This window comes from Radiomyces spectabilis, assembly GCF_025331425.1.
Source record: "Radiomyces spectabilis strain NRRL 2753 chromosome Unknown BYT42scaffold_8, whole genome shotgun sequence".
Classification (NCBI taxonomy): domain Eukaryota; kingdom Fungi; phylum Mucoromycota; class Mucoromycetes; order Mucorales; family Radiomycetaceae; genus Radiomyces; species Radiomyces spectabilis.
Window position 1 is genome coordinate 1,896,084 of NW_026251933.1, and position 18,045 is coordinate 1,914,128.

The 18,045-nt window shown below is 42.7% G+C and overlaps 8 protein-coding genes across 8 annotated transcripts; 4 read left to right on the forward strand and 4 right to left on the reverse strand.

Moving 5' to 3' along the window:
- Positions 1-482: 482 nt before the first annotated feature.
- On the reverse strand, positions 483-1,951 carry BYT42DRAFT_391361 (P-loop containing nucleoside triphosphate hydrolase protein). The gene is made up of 3 exons (XM_051563349.1): positions 1,580-1,951; positions 1,021-1,512; positions 483-930 (listed from the first exon to the last, which is right to left on the reverse strand). The coding sequence occupies exons 1-3, from the start codon at positions 1,854-1,856 to the stop codon at positions 569-571; spliced, it is 1,131 nt and encodes a 376-aa protein (XP_051422695.1). The 5' UTR covers positions 1,857-1,951; the 3' UTR covers positions 483-568.
- Positions 1,952-6,099: 4,148 nt separating this feature from the next.
- BYT42DRAFT_498760 (uncharacterized protein) lies at positions 6,100-6,983 on the reverse strand (the record flags this gene model as incomplete). The annotated part of the gene is made up of 2 exons (XM_051564583.1): positions 6,100-6,645; positions 6,738-6,983. The coding sequence occupies 2 exons, from the start codon at positions 6,981-6,983 to the stop codon at positions 6,100-6,102; spliced, it is 792 nt and encodes a 263-aa protein (XP_051422696.1).
- Positions 6,984-7,061: 78 nt separating this feature from the next.
- Positions 7,062-7,553, reverse strand: BYT42DRAFT_639026 (uncharacterized protein). Its single transcript, XM_051572511.1, has one exon. It carries the CDS (start codon positions 7,497-7,499, stop codon positions 7,224-7,226), a length of 276 nt encoding a protein of 91 aa, XP_051422697.1. The 5' UTR covers positions 7,500-7,553; the 3' UTR covers positions 7,062-7,223.
- Positions 7,554-7,685: 132 nt separating this feature from the next.
- Positions 7,686-8,253, forward strand: BYT42DRAFT_391443 (uncharacterized protein). Its single transcript, XM_051563350.1, has 2 exons — positions 7,686-7,937; positions 7,993-8,253. The coding sequence occupies exons 1-2, from the start codon at positions 7,843-7,845 to the stop codon at positions 8,165-8,167; spliced, it is 270 nt and encodes an 89-aa protein (XP_051422698.1). The 5' UTR covers positions 7,686-7,842; the 3' UTR covers positions 8,168-8,253.
- A 77-nt stretch (positions 8,254-8,330) lies between these two features.
- BYT42DRAFT_575121 (uncharacterized protein) lies at positions 8,331-8,766 on the forward strand (the record flags this gene model as incomplete). The annotated part of the gene is made up of 3 exons (XM_051568933.1): positions 8,331-8,417; positions 8,471-8,519; positions 8,541-8,766. Coding segments are annotated over exons 1-3 (357 nt in total), but the record flags the coding sequence as incomplete, so codon positions are not given.
- Positions 8,767-8,825: 59 nt separating this feature from the next.
- BYT42DRAFT_615302 (uncharacterized protein) lies at positions 8,826-9,546 on the forward strand (the record flags this gene model as incomplete). The annotated part of the gene is made up of 5 exons (XM_051571947.1): positions 8,826-8,982; positions 9,040-9,070; positions 9,143-9,190; positions 9,265-9,440; positions 9,509-9,546. 5 exons carry the CDS (start codon positions 8,826-8,828, stop codon positions 9,544-9,546), a joined length of 450 nt encoding a protein of 149 aa, XP_051422700.1.
- Positions 9,547-12,927: 3,381 nt separating this feature from the next.
- Positions 12,928-14,318, reverse strand: BYT42DRAFT_575142 (uncharacterized protein). The gene is given in 6 exon segments (XM_051568934.1): positions 12,928-13,503; positions 13,555-13,585; positions 13,643-13,815; positions 13,851-14,084; positions 14,106-14,154; positions 14,166-14,318. 6 exon segments carry the CDS (start codon positions 14,287-14,289, stop codon positions 13,425-13,427), a joined length of 690 nt encoding a protein of 229 aa, XP_051422701.1. The 5' UTR covers positions 14,290-14,318; the 3' UTR covers positions 12,928-13,424.
- Positions 14,319-15,641: 1,323 nt separating this feature from the next.
- On the forward strand, positions 15,642-16,525 carry BYT42DRAFT_498503 (uncharacterized protein; the record flags this gene model as incomplete). Its single annotated transcript, XM_051564567.1, has 2 exons — positions 15,642-15,887; positions 15,980-16,525. The coding sequence occupies 2 exons, from the start codon at positions 15,642-15,644 to the stop codon at positions 16,523-16,525; spliced, it is 792 nt and encodes a 263-aa protein (XP_051422702.1).
- Between the last annotated feature and the right edge of the window lie 1,520 nt (positions 16,526-18,045).

Consider the following 18,045-nt stretch of genomic DNA (forward strand, 5'->3'; position numbering starts at 1 on the left):
ATGGTGTGAGCGACAATCAGAAAATTTGCATGAACCCAGATGAAGTGAAATCCAGCCAATCTGAGTTTACAAATCTTCGTCCTCGTCTGGGATTGGTGCACCGAAGCTACCAAACTGATTCGCAGCAACCACATCGTCCTCCTCGACCATATCATCGTCTTCTTCAATAGGTTGACCGCTGCCCTGTTGTCTGCGAAGCTTCTTTGCTTGCGCCTTTTGTTGCTTTTTTAACTGCTGGTTTACTTGGGGATTAAGCTGCCCTTCCGCTTCGGAAATAATGTGTTGCGGTCGGTTGGTCTTGTATTTCTTCAGCCGCATACGGTCCACTTGGATAATAGGCTGCGATCGAATAGCATCGGCAGAATCTTCTATTCTTCCTTCACCACTATTATTCATACCAACATTAGTATATGTATTAGAAATTTCTTTCTCCTTCAAAACTTACTCCTCCATCATATTCATATCCATTTCCATGTCCATATCCATCGTTGCATCCGAGGAATGCTGAACAAAAAAATGTATATGTGGTTAATAGCATTGTCATGTACGCATACGTAAATAAAACCTGTCATTTACTCACCATAACTACGGCACTCGAGCCAAAATCTGAGCTGGCTTTAAGACCACTGAGTACGGATTGATCAGCATTGACAAGGTCGATATCCAGCTGTTGACCCCAAGAATCCACAATCGAGGAAGCGATGTGTGATTTTTTGGATGAGGGCGGAATAGTGTAAAAGGGAATCTTGCCTCCATTCCAATCTTGAAGGACGTGTCGGGCAACAAGTTGGATATCGGGAACGCCGCCTTTCTTCAGTTTACCGCGTTGCATTGCAAGTAAAACCAAAAATTCGTGGGCATTGTTGAAGTAGCCGACGTTGTACATCACCATGAGTTGCTCTACAGAACATCGCGAAACAATCACCTCCACTATCACATATCATGCGTTAGTATCCTGTGTCGAATGAGTCGTTTGATTGTCTGTTGCCTTTTTTTTTGGTGCATTAATTAGCCTTGTACCTGGTGTGATGGGGTCTTCCAGTAATTCCACCTTGACACAATTTCGTAATGCAATTTCCGCATCTGTCTGACCATCTTGACCTTGCTGGGCAAATACGATACCGGGGCAGTCCAGTAATTTGATGTTCTTGTCCAATGTAATTTGTTGAGCGACTTTGGTGAAACCGGGTGTAGAACCTACGCCGCATACTTTGGATCGTTTGAGAGAATTGATCACTGATGATTTCCCGACATTGGGGTAACCGATGATGCCCACAGTGATCGATGTTTTGATGTTCACATTACGGCAATAGTTCTTTAACAATTTCACGAGGGTATCCGCACCCAAGCATTCAGCCGAATTCAACATATCTTCAGTAGCCACATCGGTCGCCACGTTTGATTGACTCAGGTTTCGTCGTTGACTTTGAGTGGAAGCCTTGAAGGCAATCGCGGGATATTCGTTACGTAAGTATTTCAACCATTGCTCGACATTTTCCCTCGGTACAAGGTCTATACAGCATAGGCTGATGAGTTATTTTTCTTTTGCTGACATTCGATGTTAGTATTTGCTTCCTACCGATTTTGTTAAGGACTAAAATGACTTTCTTGTTCAAACCGCTATCCAGAATCATCCGTTCCACATGACGAGTTCGGGTGCCCAAGGGATCACGCGCATCGAGAACTTCCAATACAACATCAGCATTTTCCAATACTTTGCGGAACTCTCGGTAATAAGCCTTCTTGGAGTTATCTTTTTGACCAGTGGCGCCGGCATCTTGCTGGATTTTGTCTTCCTCAACAACAGGGGCCTGCTCATCAAAAGCACGGCTTCGCTGTTCGGCCTGGTGGACCATTTCATATAAAGAACTAGGAATGGTTGGCTTCTTCTTTTGCGCATTCTGACGAGCCTGTGCATGACGTTCCTTGGCTTCGGCAATCTATTTGTTGATATTGTCAGCGATGATCACAAACACTGACTAGTTCTTACCGGACATACTCTTTTTTTGCGCTCCTCGTCTTTGTTCGACTGTTTTTGCTTGAAATGCGACAGATTAGGTACGCCGGGATCCTTTTTTATTTCTACATCCACAAGAGTAAGTCGAGAGCATCCTCGGGATCACAAACTTGATCTCTTACTGCTTGCATTCAATCGCTTTGCTTCTCGAGCCGTCTTTTTACCCTCTATTCGAAGAATACAAAAGATTAGTCATATGTTCTTCAATGGCAGTAGAATTGTTGCTCAGCACTTACTGATCGCACCCATTTGATCAAGTTGCTTAAGGGAAGATCGTCGTTGCCACAGTTCCGGATTCCCTTTTTTTTGGGGGAGCGGATCTAGAAAAAGTGGACGACGTAAACCGGTCACAGCGAAGTTCCTAATATCCTGCGATGATATTTGTATAAACCTTCTGTCGTTCACTTTCTGTGCCATTAATAACAATATCTGTTATCATCTACTAACAAACTTTGGAGCCTGCTTATCGATTCTCCGATTGTTGGCCCCTTTTTGATTCCTTATTTAATGTGCTTTGCTCAGTTCCTAATCTTAATTGGATAGTTTCTGCTCACCTCCTAAATTGATGAGTTTCTCTGCTCTGCCCTCAGTCGGGTTAGTTTGTCGTGACATTACCCGGCCAACAACAAGTCATGGCTTTTTTGCATACAGGCTGGTTAATAACTGAGTCTGCACTGGGTTATCTCATTTCGACTCGCCTGCTGCTGTAGACTCCTCTTCGAATAAGCTGTACAGTGTGACAGTTTTTTCCAAGCTGTGCAAATTTGAGTTGTCTCATCAACCAATTGGTGCCCTTCAGGCTGCAATCTTTGCAGATTGGGCCGGGTTTCAAGTGCTTCGTGAGCTTCAGCCTAGGGTTGTCTGATTTCCATTATGCGAGATGGATCGAAAGTCGCGATTGGTTTTCCGAATTCAATCATTAGGCATATAGCTACCGCTGACTTGGCATCGTGAGGAAAAGTGGAGAAACTGTTCAGTCGTGCGACGCATTTGCTAGTGATACAGATGGCGAACCTATTGACAGTTCGTAGGACTTGTTTCCTGTCTTTGATAAACGTTTCTTGGGGTGGACTATTCTTTGGGCCAACACTACATGCACACGAAATGCACATGAATGTAATGCCTCAGCCAAGCCACTCAACAGTTCAGACAACGAACCATTAATAGTTACTTTGGCTTAACACCGATCGCACTAAGAACAACGAACACATAGACTAATATAAATATCCTCAAAAATTATGAAGAAATAAAATCAGTTCTTTTTTCTAAGAAAAACATCAGGCCCTTATAGTTCGCCTTAAGTGAAGCTATGCTGGACCTACTTTGTAATTTAATCCCCGATCCTAAAAACAGATTTTACATTGGTGGAGAAGCTGGCTCACTGACTATGTTGCCCATTGTTCCTCCCTCAGAGTCTTCCCTGAATACTGCCACTCGCCCAGTCCCTGCCTTCAATCCTTCCCACATTCCATCAGTCGCCTCTAGCTGATAGTTTGCAGATTTGAAGGAGGAAGCAGCTGACCAATAGTCTGAATCTACTGATAAGGATAAGGATATCATCTTTATTATCCTTGAAACATGATATGAAGACATGGTAGCCTACATTTATCAATGCCAAAGTATGATGCAGAATGAGGCCGACACTCTGCTAAATCAAGCAAATATAATTAAGGTCAGCTTAACAATGATTCCACCAGCTACTGTAACTGAGTAATTTTGGAGCCTAGTGTATTTATACAACAATAAGGTGTATTAGAAAGGATCCACATGCTGTGATGTGACAGCTTTACCCATATGAATTGATCTTGGCAATACTGTAGATCCAAGTTATGAATGAAGAGACTCAGTCAGTGTTTTAATGGAAAAAGCTCACTCAGAACGAAAATATGTCTAGATCCTGATCGTTTCTGTTTGGCAACACCAGTGTCATGACCATTCCCGCGTACACGTTGTCTTGGCCATAATGCACGACCATGTGTATTATTGGCCCAAGCACGCTCTCCACTGTTGCCGTGCTGGTCCATGCGCATACCCCTTACTTGGTCTCTATATTCCTCTCTTACTGTTGTCCTCTCCTTTTGCTGATCTATGCTTTACCTCATGTTATGCTCTGCATTTCATTTAACTATTTTATTATCGTTGTCTGTTCTGTATCCGATCCTTTAGTATAAATATCCGATCCCTTCTCATGAAATAAACCTCAGTCAAGAATTGTGTGTGTTGTGTGTATTCTCTCATACTATCTTGTTCTCCATCTTGTCTTGTCCTTGTCTTGGTTCTTTTCCTGTTTCTATTCTTGTTCCGATTTCGTTCTTGTTTCTTGTTCCTGTTTTACTGTATTCCTTTTCTTGTCTTGTCTTGTCCTTGTCTTGCGAAAGCACTTAACACCACCCTCTTGTCCAGCTTGCACTGATCCTCCCGTAATCAGTGCATAACAACCAGTTTGGGATGAATAATATGACAAGTAGTGGATATATCACAATATGAATTTGAATGTGAGATTTATTCACATACTGTAAGAAAAACTGAGAAATGATCAGATATACTGTACAGTATACAGTAGATCAGACATACTGTATTTGACATGATATAATAATATGATCTGATTGATTATGGAATCGCTGATAATTATTTTCTCTTATAGATTGGGTAATATAAATTAATCATATAGTAGATGACTAAGTGATATAATGAAGTAGTATCTGCCGCATAGATAGGGTTCATATGCCACTACATAAGAATTACCACGGTTTAAGCAGATAAGAGACACTAGAGTAGTTACACACTACTTGTACATTTAAATTCTGATACCAGTTATTATCTTTGAATACCAGATACTAAAGGGATCATCTCTTTCGAGAATAAACAACAGTCTCACCGTACTCAACGTCTCTATCCATCTATATCACATTTTTTACGGTGAATACTACCAACATGAACCCCACCAACGAGAATTCGACCGAGATGCACACATCCAAGGACATGCCAATGACAGATGCATCGGATGCATCCACCAATCAGAGTTCCCCTATGGCCCAGTCAACTTGGGCATCCAAGCATCACCTTAGAAAAAAAGTATTCCAAAAATATTCGAGTATTCGATTTTTTGAATATTGCAGGTTCGAATATTCACAAACAATTCAAAAAATTGAATATAACAGTCACGAGTATTTAAAAAGTATTCCAAAAAGATTTCTTGATTAAGTTGATTAACGAATGTACGATAACTTGTAATCGATTGGAATTTCTTCCATTTTCTGGGTCCAATAAAGATGTTCCCAAGTACCTGAGCCCTTTGCTCGGCCTACAGGCCCGACAACACACTCGACGCCAACGATCACGAGCTTTGAGCCACCAGACTCAGTCTTGTATGGCCAGCAACAACCATCCACTTTCACCGTCTTGCAGACTTCGACCAATGCAAGCATTTTTTCATGCCCCTGAAAGGTATGGCAAAAAAATAGCTTGAGATCGCTAAAATATTTTCTCTGCGCTTGGCGGATGGAACCGTGCCGAGCACTTCTGTCAGTGTCGACCCAAACATGCAGATAGACGAAGGATTCTCTGGTGTTTCCACCAAAGACCCTCCCGTTGCTAAACAGATAGCTTCCGGTTTCCACGATTTCATGTTCATCGATTTGAATTCCATCGTAAGATTGACATTGCCAGGCCCAAAAGTTACGCAACTGGCTCTTGCACTGCAGTTCGGCAATCGACTGCTGGGCAAACGGACTCCAGATTTCCGGACCATTGGCAACATCAGACAGGGCAATGACATTCCTTTTTCTCGTATTAGAAGTGGGCACATCACTGAGGTCGTTGTCGTTGTCATCATTATCCTCCAGTCTTTTTCTTCCTCTGACAGCAGAAAGCTCGACAAATACATTACCAGCATTCACTCCTGTATGTCTCTTGGAATGGATTCTTCGTTTCAATTCACCGATAGCTCGTTCCATCGCGAAAGCCGCCATAAAAGGCAAAGGTCCAAGTCTTTCAATGATCTTGTATAAGTGACTCAAGTAATATTGATTTACCGTGAACACAGCAGCAGCAATTTTCTTTAAGCGCACTTGTTCATGCAGCTATGCAGTCCATGAAAAGACAGTGACTTTCAATGACCTGATTTGGTTTACTGAGAGTTCACGACTAAGCGCGTAGCAGTAGATCTCGCTCAGATCAATGATGGCTTTCCGTACACCAGGGTCTGTGTAGAATTCAAGTACAATAGTTGGAACGAAAAATCGCACAAAGTGAATCCAATCCACTGCACGGTAGAAGCCACTTTGAGTTGCTACATCGCCACAGTCACCGGCAAAAGAAGATGGTATCAGACTTCTCGAGGCTGCAATTCTGGCTCCAATCAATTGGCGATTTTTGGGCAACAGATAGAAGGGATTTGCGGATTCGCCATAGTCACCAAGGATAAGTCGCCAGAGCTGCTTACCAATCCCGGGACCGAGCAGGTGCATAGGGTCAACCAGAAAAAAAGTTGCACCATGGAATGATGACAATGTTACAAATGGGCTTGCCTTCTGTTGACCAAGGCATTGATCGGAGATTTGAAATGTTTGTGAGAGACGAATGCTTGCTTTGGGCTGGTGATCAGCTTGAGCTTCATCTCTTCCATTCTAACAAGCAGTTATATCTCCATTCATGCGAATCTATATTTATGACCTTACTTTAAAAACGGGTGGAAATGTCATGCGATTCTCTTATATACCCCACGGATAGTGCAGAATCGGCAACCATGATAATGGTTATGACCAGCATGCCCACACATCTTGGCAACCGCAGGAATATCTCCACCAACAAACATAAGATGTCCTTTCACTTTGAGTGTATCGCTTCCTATCCGTACAATCATGCCACTCTCAGAAAGTTCGTGCACTTCAGTAAGAAATGGTTCCAAAAAGCTAAAGATGTCTGCAGGCTTATTAGGACCAGATGTAACGCAGACTTGAAGCATGTACTTGTCTTCTGTACGTTTCTTGGGAGGAAGATTGAGTAAAACTATGTGCACAATTGTCATGGAATACTGTCCACGCTTGAACGGCTGAAAGTCGTCTGTATACAGTCCAAGCGCCAGATCCAGTTCGTTTTCAAACATCAAGTTCTTCATCTCCTTGTATACATTTTCATCAAAAATATCTTTCATCACGGATGGCGATGACTCTCTGCTAGATCTGTACCAAAGCAAATTATGCGTTTAATCATCACTGATCAAAAGTGCAAGCTGCTCTTTCAAGGACAATTGCTGCATTGTCATTGCTGGAGTGCACAAATCAGCTTTGAACCGGGGTTCCTGACAGTGCGTACACGCAAGACTGTCCTCACCAGCCTGATACATCTTGCAGCCATTGCGGCAGACGTCATATATCTTCGGCTGGATAGGATATGAACGCCGAAGAGCATTTCGTGAACAATGGTAGCTTAACAGCAGTGAGAGCAGACCATCCGTATAATTGTTGATGATTTTCACCATCCGTCCAAAAAATTCTCTGGAGGCTCCGAACTCCACAGTCAGCGTATAAAGATCAATGCTAGCTTTGACATTGTCTTCTTCAGGGATGAGCACGTTGTGCATGTCATATACCTTAGCATCATTGGCATTTCTACTTTTATATAAACACATTAGCACTGACTCTATCGGAGAAAAAATAAGATTTACATTGCTTCTGGCACCATCTCGATCCCAAATGCTTCATGCTCTTCCACTACCGTATCATAGACCAACTCCTCGTCCAAATCCATGTAGTCCTCTTGATCAATTGCTTCCATGTGATATGCAGGACCAGTCTCCTATGTAAAGATAGTTTAAGCATTTGATGTTGTTTCTATCACGAAGAATATTAAAGTTATCATTGACGACAATGCCAATACTTATGTTAATGGGCGCAAGATTGACAGCATCATTGTGGAGGTTACTTTCAACGTTGCCATTAGTTGCACTAGGCTAACAAAAAGAAGTCTATTAGATTGGTGTCACTGCTTAGTAACGCCGAGATGGGCTTATTACTTGGCGCATACAACGGCCACCTAGTTCTGGTACGGCCAAGAGCTCTCCAGCTGGGATTGTTGCACGCAATAAGTCGATTTTTTTTGGAATACAATTATCATAGTGGATGTTCAAATGGTCTGAAGAGCCTTTGATGTAACGGCGGCAGATGATGCATACAGTAATTTCATTTCAATTCTTTTTGACATGACGTGAAATGAATAAAAGGGGTAAAGGGTGCTGAGATCGATTTTGCGTTGAAAAAAACTTTTGCGCCCTGGTTGTTTACTTTTTCTCTTTCTCTCTTCTTTATTCGTTTTTCAATGTCACAAAGTCAAGATACTGCGACCCAGCTATTCACCACCTTCATTGGAATAGTTTCTAAGTTCAAAGCTCTGGTGAAGAGTGAGTCTTCCTCAACAGATGCGAAAATAGATACTGTAGTTTGTGCGCTGCAGTCGACGAGTTGAAAGACACAGTTGCAGCAATGAACTCCAAACTTGACGAGTTCAATACCTGACTCCAAAGGGAGGTGGAGTCGCGAAACGACATCTTGCACGTACTCCCATTGTACCAGCACGTCGGTGGTGAGTCGAGTCCGTTCGCGGACATGCCGATCAGACGCACGGTACAGCATCTCCAAGATGCTTCTGGTGCACCCAGAAAGTGGAGCTGGGAGCTCTTCAAGATCTTGGGGTGCGACGTCCTCAAGGAAAGGTGGGAAGACTGCCTCCTGACCACCTTTAAAAAGAACGTAAAAGTGTTTATGAAGAGGCTGGTTTGGGACCTCCGGTGAGGCATTTGTTACCCGCAATGGCAACATGGTCAGATCTTCCCTCCCAGATCCAGAACGAAGCTGTGCTGTTGTTGGAGGGAGGAGTAGGTGTGGATTTCCCGTTGAAAGCTTGTGTGGGCAACTGGGGCGCGCGCCTTCTGATGGTTCACGCATTCCAAAAATGCAAAGTGAAAGGTAAGCTTGCAAATGGGCTGTTGCTAACCTGTGTCAGGTATTAAATCTTGTTATTAGAAGCCGTGGAACCTGAAGAAGGTGACGCCAGGTATGTTATAATGCGATAAATGTCTTTGATGTTTTATGAACTAATGAAGAGCTACTTCAACGGATTCTACAGAATCAATGCTTCAGCTGAGGGAAGATACGTTTTACTCCGTGTGTTCTTGTATAGATGAAGGCCTGTCGAAGCTGGTTCACTTACATCTCACAGCTAACTAATCACATTCTCTTATGATGCAGCATTTGCGACAAAGAAGTCTTGGCGCAGGACGAGCAGGTGGCCGTTTCTGCTGAAGTTCACGCTCTCACCAACGAGGTGAGCACATCACCTTTGTGCACAGCTGTGCGAATGGGCTTTGACACTCACCTGTCCAGCAATGAGGACAACGAATTTGCCGGTGCTAAAGCTTTGCCAGGTAGGAGTAATGATAGTAGCAGCATCGAACCAAACAGTGTAGCAAAAACATTAGGTTCATCTTGCCAGAGTTGACTTCCTTGACAAATCATCTAACATCTTTCTGAAGGCAAGAAACGTAGTTGCTCAGCGAAAGCTAGCAATTCCCGTAGTCTGTCCAAAGCTGCAACTACGAAGAGAGTCAAGAAGACTTTGAAAAATAGGAAATCTCTTGAATAATCCTATTAATTTATTTAATAAACCAAATTATAAAAACCATTCGTGCGTGCTATTGCTATTTGAATAAAAAAAAATGGAAGTGAGGTTCCAACCAATAACAATGCCGATTGGAAGCCAATCAGAGAGACCCAACATGTTCCGAGATTCAGAAAATACTCTAAAAGTATTCAAAATTATTCAATCAGATACTCGAAAAATAATTGGAAAATCCCTGATTTTTTACAAATTTGAGTATCCAAATATCCGAATATTTTCGGAGTACTTTCCGAATATTTTTTTCCTAAGGTGTACCATAGTTGGATGCATCAGTGACGACAAGGAATGGCTTGTTGAGATCAGGATATTCCAGCAAAAGCTGTTGAGCCAGTATATCTTTAAGCATCTGGAAATGCTTAGTGTGTAGGTTCATTAAACTACCAGCCGAACGAAGTGCATCGATAGAAGCACTGATGGTAGCAACAGTAGGAATATAATCGCAGAAATAATTGATAACACCCATAAATTTCTGGACCTCCTTACCAGTACGTGGAATTGGCCATGACATTACATTGGTAAGTTTGCAGCTATCAGGTACGACGCCTTCAGCTGAAATGCAAAAACCAAGTATGAAGATGCAAGATTGCGCAAAATGGCATTTTGCAGTATTGAGCAGTAAATTCATGTCGGTCAGAGCCTGAATGGCTGTTTGAACATGCATGATATGCTCAGAAATCGATGGAGAGAAAATAACGATATTATCCACAAATGTCTGCACGAATGGCAGATGTTGATAAATCAAAGACATCACTCTCTAAAACTTGGATGAAATCGGCTTCAAACCAAAGGGACATCCTTGAAACATATATTGAACACCATCATGAGTGAACATGGTTTTATACTGGTCCGCTTCGTGGATCTTAAAACGATGAAATGCGCTTTTTAGATCCAATGTAGTGAACACAGTGTTTCCTCCTAAGGATTGAAAAAAAATTTCCTTGATCAATGATAAAGGGTAGCGATCATCAGGTAAATGTTTGTTGATATGAGGGGGATCCAGGCAAGGTCGTTTGCCTGTTTTATTGCCATATGCATCCTTCTTGTCAGCCAAAGTCAATGGACTGTTCAAAACGAATTCATAGCAGTACGGACAATAATTCCCTCATCCAACCAACCTTGAACAGCCTTATCAATGACTAGTCTCATGGTAAATGGCAAAGGGTACTGTCTTTGATATGCAGTAACTCCTTCGGGCATTGATAGATGAATAATAGATTCAGGTAAAGTACAAAAACTTCCCTTAGGTATAGCAGTATTGACCTTAATAAATGACTGAACAGATCGCATGGAGTGAATACAGTATGTTCTGTTTCTGTACCTGCTGGTGATTCATTGGGTTGATATGTTTCGGCTTTTGGCACGATTGCCATTTCCTCTTTGGCCTGATGGGTTTCTGATGTATCTCAATCAATCACGACGCCAGTGAGAGCAATTCCAAGTTGCGGCAATAAATCAATACCCAGAATTAATTCACATTCATCTGCTAACTCCATAACTTCAAAGCTATGACGGATGTTACGACCATTGTAAATAATATCCAGTGGAGCAGTAGTTTCAATGCGCTTCACTGTGTCTCCTCTACTAGCATACAAGATAGATTCTTTGGCATTAAAAATTGGCCATTTATTTACGAACACAAGTTTTTGCTGACGATGGACATTTCTGCACCAGTGTCCACGAGACCCAAGATTCGTTCATTCTGAATCATGATAGGTGTCTTTAGCATACTTGAATTTTGTTCATTGCAGATGCTGTATAGCTTAAGAGACTTACGTTATGCAGTTCGGCTGAGCTCTTCTTCTTCAGTTAGGATGGTATCGATAACCTCCTTGGCAGGGTGGTCATCTTGCATCTGCTTACAGTACGTAGTGCTTGGTTAGCACTAGCTTTGGCTTTTCCGGACTTTTCGTCCAGGTGCAAATGATGGAGACATTTCTCTTGGTGCTTAATCTTGTGCGCCTCCTGGTAAGCCTCACAATGGTGGCCTTGGAACCAGGCTTTCTTGCAATACAGGCAAGTCTGTGGCAAATTTGGTCGGCTGTTTTCGACCTTCTCCTTCTTTACGTTCTCATCCTTAAAGGGCCGCTTGCATAAAATGGGAGACACAGATTGGTGGTAACGCTTACCCGCCTTGTGTTTGTAGTCACCATGGTGACTATCACCCTCCGTTACTCTCTTGTCGACAATGAATGGAGCAATTTGGAGCAAGGCCTCCACAGAAGAGATAGGCTTGGAGCCATTACGTTGGGTCCAAGTGTTGAGCACTTGATTCTCCACATATGCGGTCATATTTATCTGGAAAACACCAGCAGCCAGAGGACTGTCAGTGAGTTTGCACTCTTTCAAAGTGTGCAAAAAGCGCTCACCAAAACGAGTAAGGGATTCGCTCCCATTCATTTTCATAATGACAATTTTCTTCACCGCTTTGTTATAATGGTCGGGATTTTCATAACGTTCTTTAAAGAGAACGCATGCCTGTTCCCATCCCAAACCATGGTTCGCCACATTTGTGTTGAACCAATCATCTGCTTGGTCCAGAAGCGCAAACATAAACCATTCTTCCCAATGCTGGTCAAGCTCATAATTGGCTTGAACCAACAGGTGACGGAAATTGGCGCAGAAATGCTCCACCGAAGTGAAAACATCTCTGTTCTTATTCAAGGTCCAGGGACAACCACGCCATCAGAACAAAGGAATGTCCCTAGCAGTAATTTTAGGGCCCTTGATACCCTTCATAGGATAAGAATCCCCAATCTTACTCTCCCAAGCAGAGGACTGGAGCGGATTCCTCATATCCGGAACGTCATAACTGGCCAGGAGTTGACAGAAAGACTCTCTCTCTACCAAGAGTTTGTGGGCCTCGTCTCTAACAGCACCTGCTTTGTCTGCAGGATGTTGCTGAGTACCCAACTAAATAAGTAACTATTCCAGTTCCTTTTGACAATCCTCCAATGGCGTTTGAGCGCAGCAGTCGAAGAACCATGCACCTTAGGAAAAAAATATTCGGAAAGTACTCCGAAAATATTCGGATATTTGGATACTCAAATTTGTAAAAAATCAGGGATTTTCCAATTATTTTTCGAGTATCTGATTGAATAATTTTGAATACTTTTAGAGTATTTTCTGAATCTCGGAACATGTTGGGTCTCTCTGATTGGCTTCCAATCGGCATTGTTATTGGTTGGAACCTCACTTCCATTTTTTTTTATTCAAATAGCAATAGCACGCACGAATGGTTTTTATAATTTGGTTTATTAAATAAATTAATAGGATTATTCAAGAGATTTCCTATTTTTCAAAGTCTTCTTGACTCTCTTCGTAGTTGCAGCTTTGGACAGACTACGGGAATTGCTAGCTTTCGCTGAGCAACTACGTTTCTTGCCTTCAGAAAGATGTTAGATGATTTGTCAAGGAAGTCAACTCTGGCAAGATGAACCTAATGTTTTTGCTACACTGTTTGGTTCGATGCTGCTACTATCATTACTCCTACCTGGCAAAGCTTTAGCACCGGCAAATTCGTTGTCCTCATTGCTGGACAGGTGAGTGTCAAAGCCCATTCGCACAGCTGTGCACAAAGGTGATGTGCTCACCTCGTTGGTGAGAGCGTGAACTTCAGCAGAAACGGCCACCTGCTCGTCCTGCGCCAAGACTTCTTTGTCGCAAATGCTGCATCATAAGAGAATGTGATTAGTTAGCTGTGAGATGTAAGTGAACCAGCTTCGACAGGCCTTCATCTATACAAGAACACACGGAGTAAAACGTATCTTCCCTCAGCTGAAGCATTGATTCTGTAGAATCCGTTGAAGTAGCTCTTCATTAGTTCATAAAACATCAAAGACATTTATCGCATTATAACATACCTGGCGTCACCTTCTTCAGGTTCCACGGCTTCTAATAACAAGATTTAATACCTGACACAGGTTAGCAACAGCCCATTTGCAAGCTTACCTTTCACTTTGCATTTTTGGAATGCGTGAACCATCAGAAGGCGCGCGCCCCAGTTGCCCACACAAGCTTTCAACGGGAAATCCACACCTACTCCTCCCTCCAACAACAGCACAGCTTCGTTCTGGATCTGGGAGGGAAGATCTGACCATGTTGCCATTGCGGGTAACAAATGCCTCACCGGAGGTCCCAAACCAGCCTCTTCATAAACACTTTTACGTTCTTTTTAAAGGTGGTCAGGAGGCAGTCTTCCCACCTTTCCTTGAGGACGTCGCACCCCAAGATCTTGAAGAGCTCCCAGCTCCACTTTCTGGGTGCACCAGAAGCATCTTGGAGATGCTGTACCGTGCGTCTGATCGGCATGTCCGCGAACGGACTCGACTCACCACCGACGTGCTGGTACAATGGGAGTACGTGCAAGATGTCGTTTCGCGACTCCACCTCCCTTTGGAGTCAGGTATTGAACTCGTCAAGTTTGGAGTTCATTGCTGCAACTGTGTCTTTCAACTCGTCGACTGCAGCGCACAAACTACAGTATCTATTTTCGCATCTGTTGAGGAAGACTCACTCTTCACCAGAGCTTTGAACTTAGAAACTATTCCAATGAAGGTGGTGAATAGCTGGGTCGCAGTATCTTGACTTTGTGACATTGAAAAACGAATAAAGAAGAGAGAAAGAGAAAAAGTAAACAACCAGGGCGCAAAAGTTTTTTTCAACGCAAAATCGATCTCAGCACCCTTTACCCCTTTTATTCATTTCACGTCATGTCAAAAAGAATTGAAATGAAATTACTGTATGCATCATCTGCCGCCGTTACATCAAAGGCTCTTCAGACCATTTGAACATCCACTATGATAATTGTATTCCAAAAAAAATCGACTTATTGCGTGCAACAATCCCAGCTGGAGAGCTCTTGGCCGTACCAGAACTAGGTGGCCGTTGTATGCGCCAAGTAATAAGCCCATCTCGGCGTTACTAAGCAGTGACACCAATCTAATAGACTTCTTTTTGTTAGCCTAGTGCAACTAATGGCAACGTTGAAAGTAACCTCCACAATGATGCTGTCAATCTTGCGCCCATTAACATAAGTATTGGCATTGTCGTCAATGATAACTTTAATATTCTTCGTGATAGAAACAACATCAAATGCTTAAACTATCTTTACATAGGAGACTGGTCCTGCATATCACATGGAAGCAATTGATCAAGAGGACTACATGGATTTGGACGAGGAGTTGGTCTATGATACGGTAGTGGAAGAGCATGAAGCATTTGGGATCGAGATGGTGCCAGAAGCAATGTAAATCTTATTTTTTCTCCGATAGAGTCAGTGCTAATGTGTTTATATAAAAGTAGAAATGCCAATGATGCTAAGGTATATGACATGCACAACGTGCTCATCCCTGAAGAAGACAATGTCAAAGCTAGCATTGATCTTTATACGCTGACTGTGGAGTTCGGAGCCTCCAGAGAATTTTTTGGACGGATGGTGAAAATCATCAACAATTATACGGATGGTCTGCTCTCACTGCTGTTAAGCTACCATTGTTCACGAAATGCTCTTCGGCGTTCATATCCTATCCAGCCGAAGATATATGACGTCTGCCGCAATGGCTGCAAGATGTATCAGGCTGGTGAGGACAGTCTTGCGTGTACGCACTGTCAGGAACCCCGGTTCAAAGCTGATTTGTGCACTCCAGCAATGACAATGCAGCAATTGTCCTTGAAAGAGCAGCTTGCACTTTTGATCAGTGATGATTAAACGCATAATTTGCTTTGGTACAGATCTAGCAGAGAGTCATCGCCATCCGTGATGAAAGATATTTTTGATGAAAATGTATACAAGGAGATGAAGAACTTGATGTTTGAAAACGAACTGGATCTGGCGCTTGGACTGTATACAGACGACTTTCAGCCGTTCAAGCGTGGACAGTATTCCATGACAATTGTGCACATAGTTTTACTCAATCTTCCTCCCAAGAAACGTACAGAAGACAAGTACATGCTTCAAGTCTGCGTTACATCTGGTCCTAATAAGCCTGCAGACATCTTTAGCTTTTTGGAACCATTTCTTACTGAAGTGCACGAACTTTCTGAGAGTGGCATGATTGTACGGATAGGAAGCGATACACTCAAAGTGAAAGGACATCTTATGTTTGTTGGTGGAGATATTCCTGCGGTTGCCAAGATGTGTGGGCATGCTGGTCATAACCATTATCATGGTTGCCGATTCTGCACTATCCGTGGGGTATATAAGAGAATCGCATGACATTTCCACCCGTTTTTAAAGTAAGGTCATAAATATAGATTCGCATGAATGGAGATATAACTGCTTGTTAGAATGGAAGAGATGAAGCTCAAGCTGATCACCAGCCCAAAGCAAGCATTCGTCTCTCACAAACATTTCAAATCTCCGATCAATGCCTTGGTCAACAGAAGGCAAGCCCATTTGTAACATTGTCATCATTCCATGGTGCAACTTTTTTTCTGGTTGACCCTATGCACCTGCTCGGTCCCGGGATTGGTAAGCAGCTCTGGCGACTTATCCTTGGTGACTATGGCGAATCCGCAAATCCCTTCTATCTGTTGCCCAAAAATCGCCAATTGATTGGAGCCAGAATTGCAGCCTCGAGAAGTCTGATACCATCTTCTTTTGCCGGTGACTGTGGCGATGTAGCAACTCAAAGTGGCTTCTACCGTGCAGTGGATTGGATTCACTTTGTGCGATTTTTCGTTCCAACTATTGTACTTGAATTCTACACAGACCCTGGTGTACGGAAAGCCATCATTGATCTGAGCGAGATCTACTGCTACGCGCTTAGTCGTGAACTCTCAGTAAACCAAATCAGGTCATTGAAAGTCACTGTCTTTTCATGGACTGCATAGCTGCATGAACAAGTGCGCTTAAAGAAAATTGCTGCTGCTGTGTTCACGGTAAATCAATATTACTTGAGTCACTTATACAAGATCATTGAAAGACTTGGACCTTTGCCTTTTATGGCGGCTTTCGCGATGGAACGAGCTATCGGTGAATTGAAACGAAGAATCCATTCCAAGAGACATACAGGAGTGAATGCTGGTAATGTATTTGTCGAGCTTTCTGCTGTCAGAGGAAGAAAAAGACTGGAGGATAATGATGACAACGACAACGACCTCAGTGATGTGCCCACTTCTAATACGAGAAAAAGGAATGTCATTGCCCTGTCTGATGTTGCCAATGGTCCGGAAATCTGGAGTCCGTTTGCCCAGCAGTCGATTGCCGAACTGCAGTGCAAGAGCCAGTTGCGTAACTTTTGGGCCTGGCAATGTCAATCTTACGATGGAATTCAAATCGATGAACATGAAATCGTGGAAACCGGAAGCTATCTGTTTAGCAACGGGAGGGTCTTTGGTGGAAACACCAGAGAATCCTTCGTCTATCTGCATGTTTGGGTCGACACTGACAGAAGTGCTCGGCACGGTTCCATCCGCCAAGCGCAGAGAAAATATTTTAGCGATCTCAAGCTATTTTTTTGCCATACCTTTCAGGGGCATGAAAAAATGCTTGCATTGGTCGAAGTCTGCAAGACGGTGAAAGTGGATGGTTGTTGCTGGCCATACAAGACTGAGTCTGGTGGCTCAAAGCTCGTGATCGTTGGCGTCGAGTGTGTTGTCGGGCCTGTAGGCCGAGCAAAGGGCTCAGGTACTTGGGAACATCTTTATTGGACCCAGAAAATGGAAGAAATTCCAATCGATTACAAGTTATCGTACATTCGTTAATCAACTTAATCAAGAAATCTTTTTGGAATACTTTTTAAATACTCGTGACTGTTATATTCAATTTTTTGAATTGTTTGTGAATATTCGAACCTGCAATATTCAAAAAATCGAATACTCGAATATTTTTGGAATACTTTTTTTCTAAGGTGGTATTGGTGCTGTATTATTTTAGATGCAAGGTAAAAGGACACAATACATTTCCTTCATGGCTCGAGCTCTCAGTACAGTAAATCCGAACGTAACTACTTCACTATGAAGAGAGAGCTATTGGCCATTGTTTATGCTCTCCAGAAGTTTCACCAGTATCTTTGGGGTAAACCGTTCAGACTTTATATCGACTATAAGGCGCCTGTTTATCTTCATACTCAGAAGATTGCAAATCCCATGATGCTTACCTGGTTGGACACTATCCTCGATTACATCTTTACGGTTGTCCATTTACCTAGTGTTCAGAATGTTTTCCCTGACTCTCTTTCTTGCTTGTTTATCCCTGATGACAAGCTGGAGGGGGGTATTGTCGTCAAAACATTGAAGCCAGTTGTATCAAAGAAGTCTACTGATGGACACAAAATATTCAGGATTAAATTTGTTGCTTCAACTAATAATATGATGTGTCCACCAGAGAATGAAAGACACGATATCTTTGG